The sequence below is a fragment of the Diabrotica virgifera genome, chromosome 6 (assembly GCF_917563875.1).
Source record: "Diabrotica virgifera virgifera chromosome 6, PGI_DIABVI_V3a".
Lineage (NCBI taxonomy): Eukaryota > Metazoa > Arthropoda > Insecta > Coleoptera > Chrysomelidae > Diabrotica > Diabrotica virgifera.
The window spans coordinates 195,762,219-195,787,381 of NC_065448.1; the positions used below are offsets into that span (position 1 = coordinate 195,762,219).

The 25,163-nt window shown below is 32.1% G+C and overlaps 1 protein-coding gene across 2 annotated transcripts in view; it reads right to left on the minus strand.

Moving 5' to 3' along the window:
• Window positions 1–207: 207 nt before the first annotated feature.
• LOC126886622 (E3 ubiquitin-protein ligase SIAH1A-like) overlaps window positions 208–25,163 on the minus strand; it is a 51,290-nt gene continuing 26,334 nt past the window's right edge. Inside the window, exons 1-3 of one of the 2 annotated variants that reach the window (XM_050653614.1) lie at window positions 22,282–22,485; window positions 11,206–11,500; window positions 208–6,865 (exon numbers count right to left, since the gene is read on the minus strand). In XM_050653614.1, the coding sequence (XP_050509571.1) occupies window positions 6,057–6,865; window positions 11,206–11,497 (1,101 nt within the window). In that variant the 5' untranslated portion in view covers window positions 11,498–11,500; window positions 22,282–22,485 and the 3' untranslated portion in view covers window positions 208–6,056. Of the gene's footprint in view, window positions 6,866–11,205; window positions 11,501–22,281; window positions 22,486–25,163 lie in introns of those variants that run through there. The other variant, XM_050653612.1, reaches the window with a different exon arrangement.

Here is a 25,163-nt window from a genome sequence, read left to right on the forward strand (position 1 = left end):
GCTTTGTACACCCGAAAAGCTAGGGGGGGCACGGCCCTATTGGCGTCCATGCATGAATCCCATTGAACATATCTGGGAGAATATGTCACAGGAATGATTGGTAGACTTGTTAGCAGCATTAGAGCTCTAATCCAGGCTTGTATCAATACTCATGAGTGGAATACGGGGTTATTAAAATGGTTATATAGGTTTTAATAAGAAATACACTTTTCAGTTTTTAATTTTTTATTTATTAAAAAAACAGTATCTATTTTAAAACAAAAACCTGTCGACGTTGTGATATTTTTTTATAACTGATCTTAAGAGTAGTTTCTTAAAATACTTAATAACAGCGAAAATAATTATTGTCGTCGGTGAAATAAACTGAAAAAATGGCAAAACCTCGCAATTTTTTCGTCCAACATCGATTTGTACAAAAATTTGGGATTAGGTTCATTACACTCTCTAGTTCATTTTCTATATTGAGCCGTTGTACGCTTTTTGTTTTTTAAGGGTGAAAACTACCCCTAATTGTAAAAAATTATAAAATAACATTTTAAACTTTAATATTGGCAACATTTGGTTCTTATTAGTTACATAATGATTGTTTTATGCTTTAAGATATACTATCATAATATTTCAACCCTTAAAACCACCCTTGTTGGAGCTATATATAAAAAATTTACTTATCCTAAAATAATAATTTCAGCTTGCATCGATTTACATAAAATTTTTTTAATTAGGATCATCTCACCCTGTACTGCATATTCTATATTCTATATCATGCTTAATGGGGTTGATCATTTTTAGGGGTGTAAACTACCCCTTATTGTCAAAAATTATATAAAAATATTGTGAACTTTAATATGGGTAAAATTTGGTTTTGATTGGTTAAATAATGATTGTTTTATGCTTTAGGATATAATATCATAATATTTCAACCTTTAAAAACCATCCTTAATAACATTACAATTTTTATAAGTACAGTGGAACCCCGATAAGTCGGCCCCCGATAACCCGGAAGTCCGGCTAACCCGGACCGATTTTCATCAGATAAACATTTTGATTTTCAATATTTTGTATTTTGACAAGGACCCAATTTTGGCGTCAAAACGTTAATAAAATCATTTTTCAATTTAATTGTGGCTTCCCATCAAAATAGTTAATTATCAGACAAACCTTTCAACAATAAAAATGTATGTAATATAATATTTGAGAGATAATGTGTATGTGTGTAATTTGAACTATACAATAGTAAAAATGACTCATAGCACACGCCGCAGAAACAACAGGCACCTGTCTGTAGTACCTATTCCTTTTTATTTCAAACTGTCTTAGCATTGTTTAGGAAAGACATTGTTTAGCATTATTTAAAAAATTCTTTTATAAACAATGGTCTTAAGTTTTCACTGTTCTTAAATAACATAACATCCTTGTGACTGTATTGTGTGTCTTGTATTGTTCCCTTCAGTTTGCTTAAGTTTGTGTTTGGTGTTTTTTTAGTAATTTTGATGTGTAGGTACTGTGCATATTTATAAATATATTTCATGTTATTTCAATTCTAAGGGAGTTTATTTGTAAGTATACTGTATTTTATTAATTTTTACCATATTCTCCGGCTATCCCGGATTTTCGATAACCCGGATCGGCCGCGGTCCCGATTAATCCGAGTTATCGAGGTTCCACTGTACCTAGATAATTTAATAGATCTATTCAGAAAAAAAAGTAGAATTAAAGAATTACAAAAACATTTATTTACACAAAAAATACGAATTTACAAATATGTACAAATACAAATAGTTTTTAGTCATCTTCCACTATACGAACCGGTTCTGTGGTATTATAGCTACATTGAAAATTGTCATTTAAGCGGACTATTCGAATTTTTCGAAAAAAAATTCGTTTTATAAACGTAACGTAGCTTCTTCATTTTTGGCGATAAAAAGTTTTTTCAAAAATGATTTTGTAGGATTTTTGAAGAGCTATAAGCATGTGCAAACTAAGTTCCGTAAGATCCCTTAGTTTTTTATTTGGGTGGGTTTAAAGGGCTTGAATAAGGGGATGTTTGCTCGTAAATAGAGGTTTTAAACAGCTATATCTCGGTAACTGTTTACTATAATGAAAATCTATGCACAAAGGAATTTTAGCTATTAAAAAAGATACAATTAAGTAGTCTATCATTTTTTCGCATCTCCAGTATTTTCGGAGATATTTTGAAGTAAAGGTGAAAAATAGGAAACTGCAAAAAATCAATTTTTCTTAATCAATTTTCTCTAAAATAAGGCCTTTAAAATAGGTCAAACTTCTTGGGTTTATTGATAATACAAGTATAAAAGGAATTATAGAAAGGTGAAGACCAATTTTTGATTAGGAGGGTAGTTATAGGGTTGTTTTCACTGATTTTTTCATAGAGAAAAGCAGATACGGACCTTTTTTGACCATAAGTCGCTTAAGTTTCACGCTAGAAACTTTTTATTATCGTTTTTTAAAGGTCTAGCTGTATACTTGAAAGTTTTTCCGTTATTTGGCTTTCAATATTTCAAATTATGCATTTGACGACAAAACTAACTTTAACATGCCGTATCTCGGTTTGTATGGGTCTTAAAGATATTACAGAAAATAGGTATTTTCCTAATTAGTGCGCAAAGTGATACTTTCACGCACGAGACTGCCGTTGACCCCAAAGGTGCGATAGCGGAGTTCGGGCAAGCAGTTGAGTGCGAGGAAGACACTTTCCGCATGAGTTAGAAACAATATTTTTTCTACGGCCGTACGTTTGGAAAAAAGTCGAAACAAACAGAGTTGTACCAATTTTTATTTAGGAGTGAAAATACACAAATTAATTCTTTGACAAGGTTGTCAAAACAAAATTTTCAATATAATTGGTTACCATGACAACGATATTGGTTTCCATGACGACGCTTCAAAACCATTGTTACTGTCTACTGATTTGACTTTTTAATATTATGTTAAAATAAGTCTATTTCAACGAATTATCGCGTTAATTTCATTAACCTTCCGATGACCAACCTTTTTTTGTTACACGGATGACCAAGGGGGGGGGGGGGGGGAATGACCCCAGGTCAAAAATGTCAAAAATGACTATTAACATTTAATAATATTTTTTTTATTTTTTTTTATTTTTTTTTGCATGGACTTTATGTCATTCAGCCAGTCACAACATGAGTATTAGTGTTATGTGTAGTGTGTATGTTGAGTAAGTGTCTTGTTACTTTGAAAAGTCGACGTCATTTACGTAAAACTACTTGGAATTACACATAATGGACGGTATTTTACTAAACATCAACTTCAGAATATATTTTTTATTCGTAAAATATAGGGAATTTTTTTTATTTCAAAATATGAGGATATATAGAAAGATATTAAAGTCAATTAAAAAATAATGAGTTAAAAATTGAAAATACTTTTGAATTTATTAAAGAAAAACATACGCTGGGGTCACAATTTCCCCCGCTTGGTCATCTGAAGGTTAAAACATCAACAAAATAAGATAAATTTGAAATAAATTAGTAAATAATATCTAATTATTAGTTCATTGCACGTATTATAATATATTATAATGCCATATTACAAGGTATCCCGCACGCCGTGCGGGAATATTTACTTTCCCGCACGCCATGCGGAAAAGTACAACTTTCGGAAACGACATGCGTGCGGGAAAGTGGCTGTTTTAGCACGGCCGTAAAAAAATAATTTGGTTTGTGTTACTAAAAGATACAATTTTGATATTTGCAGTTTTTTTGATTAAATGCATATTTTTCGAGGTATTCTCAAAAAACTCTAATAAAGTCAATTTTTTTCGTCGAACAACTGTTACTTTCAAGTAACAGTTGAATAACTCGAAAAATAGAGCGCGAATAACTCGAAAAAATATTAGTTTTACGAAGAAAATATAAAAAACATTTTTTTCTTTTAATTACCTTCTACATCGATTTACATCGTTAAAATGTAATAAAAAATTCCCACTCCCGAGATGGGGTGGCAACCACCCCAAGGTTTTAGCGTACAGCGGCATGACATAGAAAATGATCATCCTTGGACTGTTCCCTACCTTCTGTGAGAATTTCAAGTAAATCCATGCGGGACGAAAAGATTGCGAGCCAAAATGCTTCATTTCCTCGACTATTGGAAGATGCACACCTATCTCTTGCAATTACCTGTATATCCATACATATATCGCACCTCCGCTCAAATAGTGTCATAAGTCAAAAAAGCAAAGTATCGAGAAAACGACGTTTAAAATTTGTGCTAGAACTTTTCCGGGTTTAATTCAAAAACTATCAAAATTAGTATAATATCTATTTTAGTCAGTTACAACATTTTTTAAAGCGCTTCAAAATAACAAGAGATAAACAACGAAAAATTTACGAAATATTATTGATCAAAAGTAGCTCTTGCAGTACATCATATAGGTAATATCATCTTTATTAATTGGTTAACAGACTTATAATTTTTAATGATGTAACTCTAAACACAAGTAACAATATTAAACAAAAAATACTGCAAAAAGAAAGATAAATAAAGATGAAGTAGTTTTCAATCCTAATAGCAAAATTAATAATATTGAAAATATTAAAAATATTGCTAAAAGATTTTTAAATCGAAAACTTATTGGTACATTTCCCTGGCGACACCTCAAAGGCTTCTACAATTTACAAGCCAAATAGATGCTGCAGTGAAGACAAAGAGAAGGAATTCTACACTATGCAATTCACATCCCCCGTCTGCAGCTTGGTAAAGTTCCAACGGAAAATGCACCTGGTTACTCTACGGAGTAATACGAATATAAAATAAAAATGTATACCATTTTTATTCAGTTGCAATGCGAAGGCAAAACAATCTTACTTTTCAATTAGAATACGGAGCGCAGTCCAGTCCTCTGAATCGCGATTTTCGGCGCTTATTGGAGCCTCATCAGAAAGAACGTAGGCACTGTTCTCCATACCCTAATTGACCAGCGCCAAGAGTTTTTCCCACCCATTGCAACCGAAGTGAAGATATTAGGTCACTAGCGTCATACCTTCACTTCGGTTGCAATGGGTAAGAAAAACTCTTGGCGCTGGTTAATTAGGGTATGGAGAACAGTCAGTATGTCATATTAGGTGACGCTAGTCACCTAATACCTTCACTTCGGTTGCAATGGGTGAGAAAAACTCTTGGCGCTGGTCAATTAGTGTACGGAGAACAGTGCCTACGTTCTTTCCGATCAGGCTCCAATAAGAGCCGAAAATCGCGATTCAGAGGACTGGACTGCGCTCCGAATTCTAATTGAAAAGTAAGATTGTTTTGCCTTCGCATTGCAACTGAATAAAAATGGTATACATTTTTATTTTATAGTCGTATTACTCCGTAGAGTAACCAGGTGCATTTTCCGTTGGAACTTTACCAAGCTGCAGACGGGGGATGTGAATTGCATAGTGTAGAATTCCTTCCGTTTGTCTTCACTGCAGCATCCATTTGGCTTGCAAATTGTAGAAGCCTTGAAGGTGTCACCAGGGAAATATACCAATAAGTTTTCAATTTAAAAATCTTTTAGTAATATTTTTAATATTTTCAATATTATTAATGTTGCTATTAGGATTGAAAAACTTCATCTTTCAATTGCCAGATGACGCTAGTCACCTAATACCTTCACTTCGGTTGCAATGGGTCAAAAAACTCTTGGCGCTGGTCAATTAGGGTATAGAGAACAGTGCCTACGTTCTTTCCGATGAGGCTCCAATAAGAGCCGAAAATCGCAATTCAGAGGACTGGACTGCGCTCCGTATTCTAATTGAAAAGTCAGATTGTTTTGCCTTCGCATTGCAACTGAATAAATATGGTATACATTTTTATTTTTTTTTTAAGATAAATAAGTGATAAATGTGTCACTTTTCTTATGCACATTCGCAGATTGTTTTGGGTAATCATATAATGACTCTAGTGTCTAGACAAATACTTGATAATCGTAACACTTTTTGAGATCAGATTTTCTAGTTGTATCAAACTGTTGGTGCAATAAAACCGTTTTTATTTATTTATTGAGTTGTGACACTATTTGAGTCTGATAAAAAACATCACCTCAGATTCGTAATTATGAATCTGAAAAGTGCAATAGATAAAATTACAATATAATATAAAATAATATAGGTATAATAAACCAATTTTTTTAAAACTTTAAACAAATATTCAATAAGGTACAGTATGACAAGTGACACGAGCGTAGTCCAAAATGATGATGAGAACTCATTAAAATAACTGGCAAACTTATAACTTTCTTTCTGATGTTTATGTTTGCCTTTATATTTAGTTGATTTCTCAAACAGCCAATCTGACTGAAACATGATATAATATAGTACTATGACAAACAAAATTGAAAATAATAAATATAAGCCTAAATTAATCTTATTTTTGGTATAACTTGAAAACAGCTTCAGAATGTTATGTTTTAATTTAATATTTTCTACAGTTATACTAATATTCCAATCATTCTCTAGAAAACTCTCAATATCACGAACACTCAAATTGAAACTTTTAACCGGTGCAGATAGCTGTTTATTACTAAGGCCTAAAGGTTTACAAGTATCCTCAAAACACATTTTTTGTATGTCCTTACTAAATATTAATTTATAACTGTAGTTTGAAGCTTCTTCTTTCGTGCCAACCATCTCGACAGAAAAAATTATATTATTTTCAGGATTTTTAAAAGCTCTTAACCAAAGGTATTTACCATCTTTTTGAACAATACCATTAACTGAAGATCCCACCAGAGTTTCGAAAAAGAACATGGAACAGTTATATTGTTCTAAATTTTGAACACGATGTGTGTCACGACAGTGTTTTTCCATATCAGTAATTGAGCTACTAAATGAACATCCAGGACAATCTAAAAATGAAAGACATAGATTCATTAAAATTAAGAAAACATATTATTGGGTACCTCATTTTAGTCCTAACATCACCATGTCATTTTCATTGACGATTTGGTAGTCCTCTTTGCAAATAAACTCTTTCTTTGGGTTTTTTTTAAACAAACTTTTTTGTAATTTATTTTGCTCATTTTACAGTATCTCATATAAGACTTAACAGAAAGTTAGTTAAAAGAGTGAATATCTAAGAAAAAACAAATACCCGTAAACCTAACAGTATTCCAGGTGCAATACTAAAATACAAGTTTGTAAAGAAGTCTCAAGGTAAAATTCCTGTGATTCCTGACGGACCATACGTCGTAGTGATATTCTGAGTACACCAGAAGAACGAGCGGATAATTTTGTGTAAGAAGTGGGCTACAATTTGATTTTGGGACTTAAATTGACACCCAATATATCCGACTAACTATCCACTATAAATAGCCACCTTTTTACCCTGATTTCTTACCCTATTAACCCTGATTACTGCCGAACTGTACGTCGTAGTGAAAATATGAGCTCGCCAGAAGAACGAGCTGATAATTTTGTGTAAGAAGTGTGCTACAATTTGATTCTGGGACACAAATATACACCCAATATATCCGACTAAATATCCATTATAAATAGCCACGTTATTTACCCTGATTTCTCACGCTATTAACCCTGATTCCTCATGAAACGTAAGTCGTAGTGAAATTCTGAGCACACCAGAAGAACGGGCGGATAATTTTATGTAAGAAGTGGGCTGCAATTTGATTCTGAGACTCAAATTGACACCCAATATATCCGACTTAATATCCACTATATATAGCCACGTTATTTACCCTGATTTATTACACTCTTAACCCTGATTCCTGACGAACTATACGTGGTATTTAAATTCTGAGCACGCCAGAAGAACGAGTGGAAAATTTTATGTAAGGAGTGTGCTACGTATCCACGTGCTTTTACGTATCCATTACGTTAGTGCTCCGTGTAGCTGCTCCACACAGGTGCGGGAGCACCAACGCCTTGCAACGTATCCACTATGTGGAGCAGTTACTCGGAGCGATCCATGCGGGAGCGGTTTATACGTAGAAGAGCGCATGCCGTATCCATTGGATCAGTTAAACGGAGCACGGAGCACCAACGTAATGGACACGTACCTTGACGTCACTGTCCCAGAGAACGGTAGTTCTCGCCAGAAGCACACTCTACAACACTTTATATAGCCAAGCGAAGTTTTTGATTCTGTCAATCTGACTAAATTGAAAACTCGGCGAAATCCAATCTTAAAGTTTAGGAAAAGACCAGATAATCGATAATGTCAATCATCCATTTTGGTCCAAGGATGTCAGTTTTACGGCCTTCCCGATTTGGGGCCTGTTTTTCGTTTACGTCCCCAAAACTCCCACAAATTTCGAAAATTTTAGTTCCTCTGTGGCTTCCGATAATATTGATCATTACCTTTCGAACGCATGTCTAATTTTGAAAATCTTTTATACCATTGAAAAGTTACCGAGCTAAGAAATTTGACTCAATTTCTATTTAAAAAGGAGAAAATGTTTGTAATCTTTTTCTCATAGGCATCTTTCAGGGCGTCACAGTTTTTCGATTTCTTTCTAACGCATTAAATTGTATGTGACAGAAAAAAGCACGTCCGTGATTACAGACATTTATAACATTTATTCTAGTTGTCGATAGATGGCGATATAATCGAAAAAAAAAATTACGAATTATATAATATATCTACGAATATATTCTGTACAATTTATAAGACTATACAAATCAAAGAAAATACCATTTTATAAATGCAATAAACACAATTGCTTTGTTTTTATGCCAAATTGCAAATAAAATGTGACAACAATAACACAACAATAACAATGTGACATTTATAACAAATGTTATAAATGTATTATCACGGACTTACCTTTTTTTCTATCATTTGTGACGCACAAAAAAAAGCCTATGAAAAGGACATTATGTATGTTTGTTTGTATATGGAAAAGTTACACCGATTTGATTTTTTTTTTCTATATTTCAAGAGGGGGCAGGGCCGATTCAGAACCGGTGTAGTTTGTGACTTTTGACAACCCCTAAGCCATCTATAGGACTAGGAGATACAACACGGCATATTGTTGGTGGTATGTATCATGTGTCTTCATATGGTAGGGATTCACATGGTAGGGGAACAAAGTATGCTAAATGTGCAGTCACTCGAGCGTTATGGGGACCTATTGGGTTGTGAAGAGTAGGTCCTAAATCCAAAAAAAGTTAAGTAAAGTTTTCCATTTTAGTGGGGACTTTCCATTTTTAATTTAATTTTCCATTTGCAACAATCGTTTTTTTAGATTCTAGCGCCATCTATCCATAATTCAACAAAATGTCTCGAATACCCACATAAAAATGATGTTCGCTTCATGTTCAAAGCATATACTACCAACATTCGACAGAGTATATTCTTTTTAGTACATGAGTAGTACAAGCATAGCATGTACCCTAAAAAACATTCTAAATTTCATGTTCTTTGCATATACTTTAAAGAACATTCTCATACCGAATATACTGAGCACATTCGTGTACGTAGTATCTCAGAATATTCGTAAAAGTATATTATTGGAATATACCTTCATCGAATATACTTTAAAAGTATGTGCTTAAGAGCACACAGTAGCGATCAACAGGTAGCAACAAACGTGGTCCAAGATTGCGAAAGTATTGCGAACTTTCAAAAGTGAGGCAACAGTGCGTCGGTAATTCGACACTGACAGTGGTTTATACTATCAAAAACTAATTTTTAAACACATAGGCGCGAAATGTTGCCTAGTCAGTGACGTTCGATTTCTTGTTATAAAAAAATCGATTTTTAGTAGTTCCAAATTGACACAAAATCTAGACACGGGATAAAATAGTTTATTTGAAGAAAGTGTATTTTTTTGTCTTTCTTAATGGCGGTACAGGCTCCTTTTTTTAATATTTTATTTAGCTGTAGAGTAATTTCCACATACTAACATATTTCTGAAATTGGGCTCTGTACCGCCATTCTTTATTATATTACAAATATGTGTGCCAAATATCTCGACAAAATATTTAAAATTAGAGCCGCAATCTTGGAACGCGTTTGCTTCTACCTGTTGATCGCTACTGTTTACTCTTAATACATAATTGTACGTACGTACTGTTAAAATATCTTAAGAGGAAACAGTAGCGATCAACAGGTAGCAAAAACGCGTTCCAAGATTGCGGCTGTATTTTTGAATATTTTTTCGAGATATTTGGCACACGTATTCGCAATATAATAAATAATGGCGGTACAGAGCCCAATTTGAAAAATATATTAATATGTGGAAATTACTCTGTAATTAAATAAAATATTAAAAAAACGAGCCTGTACCGCCATTAAGAAGAACAAAAAAATACACTTTCTTCAAATAAACTTTTTTATCCGATGCCTAGATTTTGTCATTTTGGAACTACTAAAATTTTTTATTTCATTAGTATCCCGGACGAATTTATTTCTTAAAATTGTTTTACTTGTAGGTATGGTAAAAAAGTTTAAAAATTAATTTCTATTAAAGAAAAAAAATTCGTTTTCATAATTGAAATGAATTTACCATTTTGATTTTGGTATTGATACCCCCAATATGTGGTATATGTATATTTTCAGGGTACGAGGTTTCTCCCCATGTAATAAACTGACGCGCTCGAGTAACTGCAAAAATCCCGGCTTGGGCTCCCTTGCCAATAGTGGATCAGAAAAACCGCAAATACACCAAAAATCATCAGCGCTTGAGTTAAGATTTCAAATGGTGCCTAAGTGGCCAGGATCGGACATACATATGGCTCAGTATAGCCGAAAAACTGAAAAATTGAACTTTAAAAATTTTGTTTTTTCGAGAATTACTCAACATTTCAACCAATTGCGCAAATAACTTAGCGTTTGTAGGAGGACTCTAAACGCGTCAAACGGTGTATACCTCATAACTGAGAAAATTCGAATTTTTAAGTCATAGGCCTCAAGTATGATCAAATATATTTCCTATATCTATTTCCTATGGGAAAAAGCGATAATTCAAGCTAACTAAATCCTATTATACCTTCTGTTATCATATTTGGTCTTGGATGCATCAGACACTACTTGTAAATACGTTTCAAACTCATGTTCACTGATCAAAATCGGTTAAGCTGTTTAGAAGTTATCGATCTCCAAAAGTATAACATATTTTAAACTAAATTTTGCTTAACTCGCAACAAAACAGTAAATTATGTCATAATGAAAACGCCACAGTGATACAGAAAATGGTTCTTTATAGTACATAAAAAAACTTCCACTTACTTATTCCTTGGTGTGGACAATCAATTTCGTGTGCTAATCTATCCACATGAAACAAAAGATCTTGACATCCTTTATCACGAAATTTACAAGGAAACTTAAGTAAAGGAATTATGCTTTCGAGTGACTTATTAGATCCATTTGAGAACCCAGATAGGCATATAGGACAAACGGTTAACTTATTTCTGCACGTATCACATATGCTGTGACCTGTTATACACATCCGTATCGGAATTTGTAAATAGTTAAAACAAATTGGGCATTCTAGTTCTCTTTGTAAATCTTCGTTAGACATTATCTGAAAAAAACATTTCATAATTAGAAATGTATTACATTTTCAACAATACGAAGTGTTGTATAACACTATATAATATGTATGTGAGCTGATGACTTCGCACATGTGTATTAACTCATAATAATTCATTTTTTTGTTTATCTCACCAACAAAATGCATTATGCATAATCTTTTTCTTAAAAAAACTGTAATATCACAAGCTTAAATATACTTCGATTGAACCTAACTTACCTTAGTACAAACTCGCAGATAAAAAAAGTTACAGCCCTTTGAAGTTACAAGATGAAAAGCGATTTTTTCCAATATATCGAAAACTATTAGAGATTTTTTATTGAGAATGAATATTTGGCATTCTAATGGCAGATATCTTTAAAAAAATAAAAGTGCAATTCGTGCACCCCATAAAAATTTTGGCGGGGTTTGGTTCCCTTAAACCCCCCCAAATATTTGTGCAGGTACCTACATTCCAAGAAGAATTGTTTGAAATGGTGAAAGAACTGGACATATTAAGCTGAAAATATAGGCTTTAATACAGCAAGACAAAAATCATAACAAATACAGATGAAGACATCACAATGAGGATCGGATAAGATGAAATAGAACAAGTTTACGATTATCTGGGTCAAATTAAAAAACAACAAGGGAAACCAAACAGCAGAGATCAAAACACGAGTTAGACTGGCATAGTACTGCACTTAAAAACAAAAGATATCCACAACATCTGAAGACCAAGGTATGCAATCAATGCGTACTCTCTGTTCTCACTTATGGTTCCTAAACGTGGACGTTTACCAAAGCAAACAAGGACAAAATCGTAAAAATGCAAACAGCAATGGAAAGACACATATTGCATGGATCTACCCCAAAATCCCGACAGTCAAAATCCCGACAGCCACAATCCCGACAGCCAAAATTCCGACAGCCACAATCCCGACGGCCAAAATCCCGACACGCCAGAATCCCGACAGGCCAAAATCCCGACAGGCCAAAATCCTGACAGGTTTGATAAGTTTCTTTTTAACATATAATTACATTTATTTCTTGTTTTTTGTTTATGGTCATCTGTTTTTTTTTTATTTTTTGGTACTATACAAAAGTAAGTATTTACCATTTAATATGAACTAATTTTCTAAATAAAATTTCTAACATGGGTGTAGGAATTAAATTATTTTTTTTTGCCAATATATAGTCCAATAATATATGTATAATCAAATCCTGAATTCAAGTTTACTTTCATTTAATATACAGGGTGTAACAAAAATACAGGTCATAAATTTATCCACATATTCTGGGATCAAAAATAGTTCGATTGAACCTAACTTACCTTAGTACAAATGTGCACATAAAAAAAGTTACAGCCCTTTGAATTTACAAAATAAAAATCGATTTTTTCCAATATATCGAATATTATTTGAGATATTTTATTGAAAATGGACATGTGGCATTCTTATGGCAGTAGTATCTTGGCAGTAGAAGTACGATTATGGAGACTTAGTAATAATATGAAAATTTATTTATGATTTACATTTTTAGGTATATTTTGAACCATATTAAAAAAGAAGCCACATCTCGATAAAAGCTGCCTTATCGTAAAAATACAAAGAGGCAAAAAAGTTTTAAAAACACTGTGTTTAACTAATGGTATCGCAGTAATAGTTTAATTGGAACGTACACAAACATTTGGGGGGTTTAAAGGAACAAAACCCCCATAAAATTGTTATGTAAACATATTAAAAAAGAAGTCGCAACTCGATAAAAACTGCCTGATCGAAAAAATACTAAGAGCCAAAAAAGTTTTAAAAATATTGATTTTAACTAATGGTACCACAATATTAATTTAATTGGAACGTACACAAAAGTTTGGGGAGGTTTAAGGGAACAAAACCCCCATAAAATTTTTATGGGGTGGACAAATTTCACTATAATTTTTCTTTAAGATGTTCCTGCCATAAGATTGCCAAATGTCCATTTTCGTTAAAAAATCTCTAATAGTTTTCGATATATTTGAAAAAATCGATTTTTATTTTGTAACTTCAAAGGGCTGTAACTTTTTTTATGTGCATATTTGTACTAAGGTAAGTTAGGTTAATTTGAACTATTTTTGCTCCCAGAATATGTGATTTAATTGATGACCTGTATTTTTGTTACACCCTGTATATTATCATGTCGCTTACAACCTTCCATTTCAGTAAGTATAACTTTTATAATATAAAATAACGTGTTTAAATAATTTTTTTCTTTTAAAATAGATATTAATTAGTGCCCGTACTTATTAGTAAGTAATAATTTTTCAATTTCAATACTCTAATATGATTTGGTATTGCACTTGAAAAGGAAACAATAAATATTCAAAATGTAGTGGTCGGAATTTTTACTTATGCGAGGATTTTTGCATGTCGGGATTGGATTGCAATGGATAAAAAGAAAAACGAGTGGATAAGAGAGAAAACAAAAGTTAGGCATGTTAGACAAGAAGTTGCAAAATTCAAATGGAGATTTGCCGGACACAATATAAAACAAAAAAAAAGACCGATGGAACAAAATTCTAATAAATTGGAGAACGTGGGAATATAAACGAAACAGAGGAAGGCACCAAATGAGATGGACAGATGATATCAAGAAGCACGTGAGCTGTAGGTGAATGACTGTAACGACAGACAGAGAAGAATGAAAAAGGATTGGGGAGGCCTATGCCCAAATATAGACCGAAGAAGGCTAATCAGATTATAGATAGACGTTCAAATTAAATTATTATTGTGGTACTATTAGGCCGTCCGCACATGGGGAGACGCTCGAACTAGTCGACTCGATTCCAGTAGCGTAGATCTGTCCCTGCCACTCAAGTTCCTTCGTTGTGGCATTGTGGTCCGTACACAAGGCGTTTAAGATTGCAAATCTCCTCGTCTTGTACGACTCTCGTCTCTTGCGATCCGTAGCGCACGAAAAAGTTCGAGTGAGACGCACGTTTCCAAGTTTATTTTATTTATTTCCTTTGTTTTTTTGTTGATTTTTGCGCTATATTAAATTTTAGTTAAAGATCGGCGAATGCTATGTTCGTTGATAGTAGTACTAGTAGCTTTGTGGAAATATAGTGTTTGTAATATAAAATTCAGAAAACATTGAACTTGATGGATTCGACCGTTACTTGATGGAAGTTCATTTTATCTCACAATAAAACACTGAAAAACGTTTGTTTTCTATACTTCCACAAAATTTATTACAACTATGTTATTACTACAGCTGTTTCGGCAAAGTGCCTTTCTCATGTGATATATTTTACAATGTGTTTGCCTTTTTAAGTCTTTAACTGAAGAGGTTGAGGAGTGGGGAGCTGTTTGTCACGAGTTGGTCATTCAGAATTATATCTGTATTTTTCAATTTATTAATTTCCATTGATTCTAAAAGTGATAGCTTAAGGCCTTTATTTTGAATATGTAGAATTTGAAACTCTTCATTGAAAGAATGATTATGATCTAGAAGGTGAAGTGAGTATGTAGAAGTGTCTGTTTTTCTATTGTTGAAAGCCCTTGTGTGTTCTGCTATCCGTTTGTCAAAAGTTCTGCCAGTTTGACCGATGTAAGTTTTCGGACAGTCACCACAAGTTAGTTTGTACACACCACTCTGTAGTTGCTTTCTCTTTCGGCTTTTATTGTTTTTAATATGTTTGCTGAAGTTGTTGTTAGTTCTGATAGCTGGTGTTATTCCTTTCTTTTTTATGTATCTGGCTATTTTTGTTGTTATTTTGCCAGTATATGTGAGAGAGCAGTAGGTACTGGGTTCTTTCTGTGGTGGTGGATACACTAATTTCAAGGCTTTATTATGGAGTTTTTGGTTTAAAATGTTGTTAACTGTTTGTTCGTTATAGCCATTGTTTACTGCTATTTGTCTAATGATATTTAGTTCTGTCTCGAAGTTATTTTTTGTCATAGGAATTTCTGTCAGTCTATGTATCATGCTATGGTAGGCTGCTAATTTGTGTTGTGTAGGATGGGATGATGAATTGTGTATAGTTGTGTCAGTATGGGTAGGTTTATGATATACGGAGAACTCATGTTTGTTGTGTAGTCTGGTAATCGTTACACCTAGAAAGTTTATGGAATTATTCTGTTCTGTTTCTATTGTGAACTCAATATTACTATGAAGTGAATTAATGTATGATAGAAATTGGTCAAGTTGTCTGTTAGTTCCTGTAAAGCAGACTAGTATGTCATCCACGTATCTCCACCAATGTAAGAACTGTTTAAATACGGGGTGTTTAGAAATTGTTGTTTCAAGTTGGTTCATAAATATATCTGATAGTAGTGGGCTTAGAGGATTACCCATAATAAGTCCTGCACTGTTGTTTGCGTAAATTTTATTATTGAATTCAAAATAGTCTTGATTTATGCAAATTTCAAGAAGGTGTAAAATTTCAGATGAAATGATCGGATTTGTACTATTATGTTCTAAAAGGTTTTTTAACTAAAATAAAAGTTTCTGTAGGAGGTACCGATGTAGGTAGTGAAACTAATAATTCCTGTTACAAAGAAAACCAAATAGCCGTTTCAATTAAAAATAAATCAATAAAACATGACATAATATTTACAAAAGCAGACAAAGGTAACACTACTATTTCTATCGATAAAAGTGACTATAATAACAAAACAATAGAATTTTTAAATAACCAAAATAGTATAACACTAAACAAAGACCCCACAGAAAAATACCGAAAACAAATTAAACTAGCCATTGAAAATTCAAAATCAATACTAAATCCAACAGAACAGAAATACCTTAATATTAAGAACCCACAACCCCCTAAATTATACTCTTTTATTAAACTACACAAACCTAACCACCCAATAAGACCTGTAGTTTCTTTTTATACAGCTCCGTCATATAAACTTTCAAAAAAACTGTCAGATATTATTACAGAATACACTAAATTTTCACCTAAATTAACCGTAAAAAATACACTAGAACTAGTTAATAAAATACAACATTTTCAATTGCCCAACAACTCCAGACTAATTTCATTTGACGTAAAAAATCTTTTTCCTAGTGTTCCTCCTACAGAAACTTTTATTTTAGTTAAAACACTTTTAGAACATAATAGTACAAATCCGATCATTTCATCTGAAATTTTACACCTTCTTGAAATTTGCATAAATCAAGACTATTTTGAATTCAATAATAAAATTTACACAAACAACAGTGCAGGACTTATTATGGGTAATCCTCCAAGCCCACTACTATCAGATATATTTATGAATCAACTTGAAACAACAATTTCTAAACACCCCGTATTTAAACAGTTCTTATATTGGTGGAGATACGTGGATGACATACTAGTCTGCTTTACAGGAACTAACAGACAACTTGACCAATTTCTATCATACATTAATTCACTTCATAGTAATATTGAGTTCACAATAGAAACAGAACAGAATAATTCCATAAACTTTCTAGATGTAACGATTACCAGACTACACAACAAAAATGAGTTATCCGTATATCATAAACCTACCCATACTGACACAACTATACACAATTCATCATCCCATCCTACACAACACAAATTAGCAGCCTACCATAGCATGATACATAGACTGACAGAAATTCCTATGACAAAAAATAACTTCGAGACAGAACTAAATATCATTAGACAAATAGCAGTAAACAATGGCTATAACGAACAAACAGTTAACAACATTTTAAACCAAAAACTCCATAAGAAAGCCTTAAAATTAGTGTATCCACCACCACAGAAAGAACCCAGTACCTACTGCTCTCTCACATATACTGGCAAAATAACAACAAAAATAGCCAGATACATAAAAAAGAAAGGAATAACACCAGCTATCAGAACTAACAACAACTTAAGCAAACATATTAAAAACAATAAAAGCCGAAAGAGAAAGCAACTACAGAGTGGTGTGTACAAACTAACTTGTGGTGACTGTCCGAAAACTTGCATCGGTCAAACTAGCAGAACTTTTGACAAACGGATAGCAGAACACAAAAGGGCTTTCAACAATAGAAAAACAGACACTTCTACATACGCACTTCACCTTCTAGATCATAATCATTCTTTCAATGAAGAGCTTCAAATTCTACATATTCAAAATAAAGGCCTTAAGCTATCACTTTTAGAATCAATGGAAATTAATGAATTGAAAAATACAGATATAATTCTGAATGACCAACTCGAGACAAACAGCCCCACTCCTCAACCTCTTCAGTTAAAGACTTAAAAAGGCAAACACATTGTAAAATATATCACTTGAGAAAGGCACTTTGCCGAAACAGCTGTAGTAATAACATAGTTGTAATAAATTTTGTGGAAGTATAGAAAACAAACGTTTTTCAGTGTTTTATTGTGAAACATTGAACTTGTATTTCTAGGTGTTTATTATAAAATTCGTTGGGGAAGTAGACAATACCCTTAATTGTATAATGCTCATTGTCTACAAATTATAATAAAAATATAACAATACCGTACATTTCACCAACCGAAATAGACGTTTTGGTTGATATATAAAAAATGCGTTCTTCCTGGTTGGAATATGTGAGCTAACTGAATCAACCATAGTGTGCGAAGAGCAATTGCTTGTGCCGCAGGATTCATACAAGACAAGCAAGACGCGCGAACTTCGAGACGTGTGTTCGATCGACCCATGTGCGGACGGCCTTAGTCAAACACAATGTTTTTAAAACTTTTTTGTCTCTTAGTAGTTTTTATAGTCTCGATAAGCAAGTTTTTATCGAGATATTTTTATAATTTGTAAAAGCCAACACATATATTTAAATGGTTATGTAAGATTGTAGAATATTATTTTCATAACATGATTACCAGGTCTCTAGGTATAATCTTACTTAAGGTACTAGTACACTTTAAAAGACCAAAAATAATAATTTTTTTCAAGAATTTTTTTCTCAAAACCTTTATTAAAAATGAACATAAAACTTTTTACATATTGTTCTTCTGAAGCTATTTCCTTGTGGCATTTTTATAATCAACTATTTTTAATGGGAATAAGCCACAATTTTACCAAAAAAAAATTTCAACAACATTCAAAACAACAAACACATTGAGATCTATTCTATCTAAAATTAAACCTAACAATGAACAAGAAAGAACAAAGAATTGCATTTATAAAATACCTTGTGAATGCGAACAATTTTATTTAGGTGAATCATCAAGACCATTAAACGTTAGAATAGGTGAACATCAGTCTTATATTAAAAATAGAGAATTTGATAGATCTCAAATATGTCAACATGCATGGGATAATGAACATAGAGTTCAGTGGAGAGATTCAAGTATAATCCTGAAAGAATCAGATAGTAAAAAGAGAAAAATCAAAGAAGCGGCTCTAATTATGCTAAATGAAACCAATTGTGTCGCAAATTCCTCGGTAGAATGCAGTAGGATGTGGTTACCCATACTGAAAGAGGAAGTCAATAGAAAGAAAATACCACGATTAGTAAGTCAATAACATATCTAGTTAGTACAAATTTTATATTTTAGTATTACTTATTGTATATCTATGTATTATTATTATTTATAATTTAAACATATTAAAGTCAAAATTTGGTATTAGTTTTTTGAAGGTAAATTAAATGTAAGACTAAATACTTACGATGTCGGGATAGTATCACAAGGTTTTTTTCCTGATTTTCCCTCGTGATTTACTATGGAATCTCTAACGCGAGAATTTTACCGTCATCATTGCATTTGGTTGTCTTTTTAAAGACAGATCACATGCTATGATTTTTTTGTGACGGATATTCTTGAGTTGGGATTGATTTCATGTAATCGAATAAACTATCTTTTAGTAAAGTCGTCCCAGGAATGCAACTCATAAATATTGGCGATATCATTTTAAAGTCTTCCACTTTAAAATGTATAATATACGTCTGAATTGCCAATATAAATGAGTCAGATTAAATAAATTATTAGAAGAATATTTTTACTTACCAACAACATTTTTGTTTATTTTAGTAGTATTTTGTATTTTGACAACGAAACCCGATTTTGGCTTCGAAACGTTAATAAAATCATTTTTTTGGTAAAATTGTGGCTTATTCCCATTAAACATAGTTGATTTTTTACATATCAATATATAACTCTTAGAGAGTACAAAAAAATATATCTTTTTAATTTATGCACGTACATTAATATTGTAGAGTGCCCAAAATTCGAGGCCTCGAAAAATGATGGCGGACAGTTAATCTCAGGATTGGGATATCTGAAAGAAAAAAATCGTACTGCATTTGAAAAAGGAAGGTTTCTTACGTGACAATTTACCACAATTTCACCAAAAAATTAAAAATTAATATTTTTAAACCCTGAAAAACTGAAGAAAATCGGGCGATTTTTTCACAAAAATGTTTCATTATTTCCGTAAAATCTTTTTTGTGGAATTTTTCACTAACGGTGGTAAATAATTGTCACGTAAGAAACCTTCCTTTTTCAAATGCCGTACGATTTTTTTATTTCAGAGATCCCAATCCTGAGATTAACTGTCCGCCATCGGAACTACTTTTTTTGAGGCCTCGACTTTGGCGCCCTCTAAAATATTAGTGTACGTGCGTAAATGAAAAAAAATATTTTATTTTGTATTCTCTAAGAGTTGGATATTAATATGTAAGAAGTTATATGTTCATTTTTAATAAACGTTCTGAGAAAAAATCTTGAAAAAATGCTTATTTTTGGTCTTCTAAAGTGTGCTAGTAACTTAACCATGTAATAATATGTGTTGGATTTTAAAAATGAATGTTTACAACATCTCGATAAAAACTGGCTTATCGAAAAAATATGTATCTGCTAAGAAACAAAAAAATTTTAAAAACATTTTGTTTAACTATAGTGGTTCTACAATACATCATTTAATTGGAACGTACATAATAATTTGGGGGTTTAAGGGAACAAACTCCCATGAAATTTTTATGGGGTGCACAAACTTCAATTTTATTTTTTTAAGACGTTCTTGCCAGAAGAATGCCACATGTTTTTTTTTCAATAAAAAGTCTCTATAGTGTTCGATATATTGGAAAAAATTGATTTTCATTTTGTAACATCAAAGGGCTGTAACTTTTTTATGTACACATTTGTACTATGGTACCTACCTTTTTGATACACATATGTAGTATCTGATACAGATATGTAGTATTTAATATGTATTCAATGACATTTTCTAAAATAAACTTATTAAAAAATAAAATAAATTTATCCGAATCAATAAACTTATCAAAAATTACTTTCGAATATTTATTAGATTTCAAATTGTTAAAATACTAGTATTAATTGGAAAAAATGTGAGATCGGCAACAACGCGTTGTCATTTTTCACAATGTGACAGTGCATTGCATAGCGCTAACCTTGTTTTTGTTTGGTAGTGGATGGGTAGCCGGTACCGGTGACTTTTTCTATAGCCTGTAGTTGGCCTTTATTGGTAAGCAATTAAGTGGGCGGAACTGTCGGTCAATAATTTGGTTGCCGGTACCGGTTAACTAATGTGATAGCCAGTAATAAAATGAGCCAGTAGTATTAAAGAAAATTACACAAAACAGCTGTTTTTTACATTATACATTTTCAATGCTTGTGCGAAATTAGTGCAATAATAGTAGAAGTATACAATAATTATTATTATTGTAACAGCTAACAGGTCCGGCAGAAACAAAATTTAGTCTTGGATTTTTTGTTATTGGTACAAGTACAAAGTACATGAAATATTGGAATGTCAGCAAGCCCTCATCACAGGATAATCAAATTTGCTTGATTGATGCAATCCTGAAGGCAAATGTTACAGTAGTCTCCCTTCTGATTTTCAACACGAATAATATCCTGGATTGATTTCCATGTTTCACAAGTTTCCATAATTTCCACGGACGGAGCAAGTATAATTTAATAACTTTAAACTGCGCTTTAAACCTTAATGCAATGGTTTAAAGCAGCTTTACATCAAGGCTATGCAAGTCTCATGCTATGCAAGTCCGTCTTGCATAGCATGAGACTTGCCTATAGCCTGGCCTTTTTACATCAGAGCTATTTCTGTGCAATTTTAGATAGGTACCACTTTCATTGTTGCCAATAGAAGAAATATATCAAAATATTAACTTTAGATATTTCATTTGGAAATTTCAGCCCATAATTAAATATATTCAAATATAAATCACATATTATTACATCCGATAAATACCATCCGATAAATTTACACAATAAGGTTAGGTTTTTTCTAAACTATACATTTTGTCTTGTCATATTGGCAACATGAATTTTGACAGGACTTGCATCAAAATATCATGAAAAATAGAACATGTTTTAATTTTTCGTCTAGCACAGGAATTGCATGGAAATAGCGCGTGGGCATGCGCAGTCGTGATCTGTCTTGCATGGCTCATGGCTCTTGCTTAGCATGAAAATAGCATAATTTAAAACTCCCTTTAAGCAAAACAAACACACGATCATACGAAAAAAACAAACATACTAAACTAAACACGTCCGCCCACTAAAAGACCAATAATAAGTGACTACCGGCTATAGAAGAAGTCACCGGTACCGGCTACCTATCCACTACCTTTTTGTTTTTATTTCAGAATTTTTCACACACATTATGTGTTTATCATAGATGTAGGGTACTTTACATGTTTTTTACTTAATTTCTTTTCCTACCTACTGGTTTTCTAGAACTGTATACACAACTAGCTTTACTAGTCTTCGAAGTTTAATTAACTACATTTTTAAAATTTATTATATCTGTTTACTTCAATTAGGTACCTACAAGTAAATAGTAACTTACTTTTTAAAAGTTCCTTAATTTCACAAATCTAGAACGAATTTACAATATTTTTAACTAATTAGAGATCACATTGATAATAATTATAAAAATGAATACAAACACAAGACACAAACAAAACAACATTATTTTTCTTATGTTGTCATGTTGTCAATACTCACTACTCTCATTACACATTTGGATTTGTATGTTGGTTTTCTCTTTTCCTTCTCAGTTTAGTTTAGTGTAAGTGCAAGAGAGTGGTCAGTGAAAGTGAATGTTGAAAATGCAGCATTGCCAAGTTTATATTCCATCTTCATTTGAAAAATTTCGTTCTATAATAATTATTGATTTATTTAATTTATTATGGGCCGGTTGTTCGAACGCTAATCAACAATGATCACTATCAAATATTTAATTACTGTCACAACTGTCAATGTCAACTTTGGTTGGGTTGCTGAAATCATAATTGATTATAATTATGAGGTTGGTTAATCAATTAACATAACAATTATTAACATAATTGATTAACTAATTTCACAGTTGTAATCAATAATTATGTTTTCAACAACCCAATCAAAGTTGACATTGACAGTTGTGACAGTAATTAAATATTTGATAATGATCATTTTTGATTAGCGTTCGAACAACCGGCCCTATATGTGTATTAAATATGTAGGTATGTATTTGTATTGACACTTTTGTTTAATTGTAATTTATACAGGGTGTTTCACTAGTAGCTTACACTACCTGTATATCGGAAACAGTTTACATAATATTCCGTTACGAGTTATGACTAACTTAAAAAAATGTTTGGACAGCCATGCTATTTCCGGTATTATACCGAAAGTCAACTACAACTTTGTTAATTTAAATGGAATACCATGTATATTATTGTGTTGTCAATTCTAGACAAAATTTGCATAGGGCATAGTCAAAACTTTATATTTTTTGAGTTATTTGACTTTTTTAAAAAATTTAAAAAGATAGAGACAATCTTTTCAGTTATCTCTACCTTTTTTCTCTTCCTTATGTGAGAAAATATCAATGTCCAATGTGCTTAGAATTTATCCTTTTTGAGATAGTTTCATCACACCACTGGGTATGCAACCCGCAATGTCTCGTATTCCCATAAATTCTTCCTACTAATTTCAGATATAACTCTCGTTTCTTCTTTTATGATTTAATAAAAGATTGTTTAAAAATGTGTACCTATTAAAATAATGTATCTATACTATATTACTTACGATAATTATTTTAATAATAAAAACCAAAATATTTAGATGTACCGGGTGTCCCAATAAGAATGGCTCTCGGCCATATCTCAGGAACCGTTTATAGTACAGCTTTTGGGGAAAAAATGTTATAAGAAAAGATGCCTCGGAAAAGCCTGGAAATTATTTTCATAATTGTAAGTCCTCCGCTAGAGGGCGTAACTAAATATAAAAAATTTAAAAATCAAAATTTTACAAAATTTGCCTTATGAAAGGGCACTGGAAATTAGATCATCCTATTCTTCATAAAATTCTGCGCATATTTGATTTCACAAGTTTAAGTCTACCTTTGCAAATAAGAGGTGGGGGTGAGTGGGAACCTTGTTATGAAAAAAAAATGGCTGTAAGTCCGGTTCTGCTAAATATATTTTTGCAAAACTTGGTCTCGTTGAAAACAGCTCTTTTTCGTCAATGTAAGAGTTATAATTTCAAAGCAGCCTAATAAGTAAAATATGCCAGCTAGGAGGCGCTATATTATTTTTTTCAGAAATCTAGTTTTCTTTCGAAAATATTAAATACAAGTATGCATTTTTAATCAATTTTAAGTTTGCAAAAATCGATTTAGCAGAACCGGACTTACAGCCCTTTTTTCATAACAAAGTTCCCACTCACCCTCACCTCTTATTTTCAAAGGCAGACTTAAACTTAAACTAGTGAAATCAAATATGCGACCGGATTTCCAGTGCCCTTTCATTAGGCAAATTTTGTAAAATTTTTATTGTTAAATTTTTGGGATTTAGTTACGCCCTCTAGCAGTGGACTTATAATTATGAAAATAATTTCCAGGCTTTTCCCGAGGCAACTTTTGTTATAATTTCTTTTTCCAAAGCTGTAGTATAAACGGTTCCTGAGATATAGAATAGAATAGAAATATGCTTTATTGTCACTGAAAATTTTTACAATTTTATGGACAAAGCTTACATACAATCTAAAGAAAACATAATATCAATAACAAATAACAACTACAATTTACTAAAATTAGATAAATCAATATATGTACAGTATAATATAAGATATAAAAGTCAAGACAAAAAAAAAACAATTTATTGCAAAATCTATGTAAATTGCAAATTGAACATACTTACAACAAATAAAATAAAATATATAAGGAACTGACAAGTTTATGCTACTGCGTATGAAACCCAATTTTCTTAGTTATTCATTAAGAAATTCTTCTATTGAGTAGTATGGTCTTTTAGATAGATAGGCTTTTGTCATTTTACGGAACTTTGGGAAAGATGTTGCAGATTTAAGTTATAACGGGAGATGGTTGTACAGTTTCTTTGCGGAATATATTACCATAGAAACAACTATCATATGTATGAAAAACCTACGGAAAACCAGTGAGAAAAAATATTTCTCACTGCAATGGATGACTTTTCTCACCGCGTGAGAAATTGTTCATTTTGAATGTACGTAAGTAGTGAGAGAATTTGCATATTGTATAGCATCCATAGAAAAATTTTTACGGCGTTTAGCGGTTTTTTTGTTCCTGTATCAAGAGTTTTTCAAAGTTTTTTATAAATTAAATCTATGAAGTTGAATACAATGTTTTTCGATTATACGTTAAGCGTTATAAATGGTCGCCTTTGTCACTTTATCTCCCAAATGATCTAGTGGTTAGGACACTAA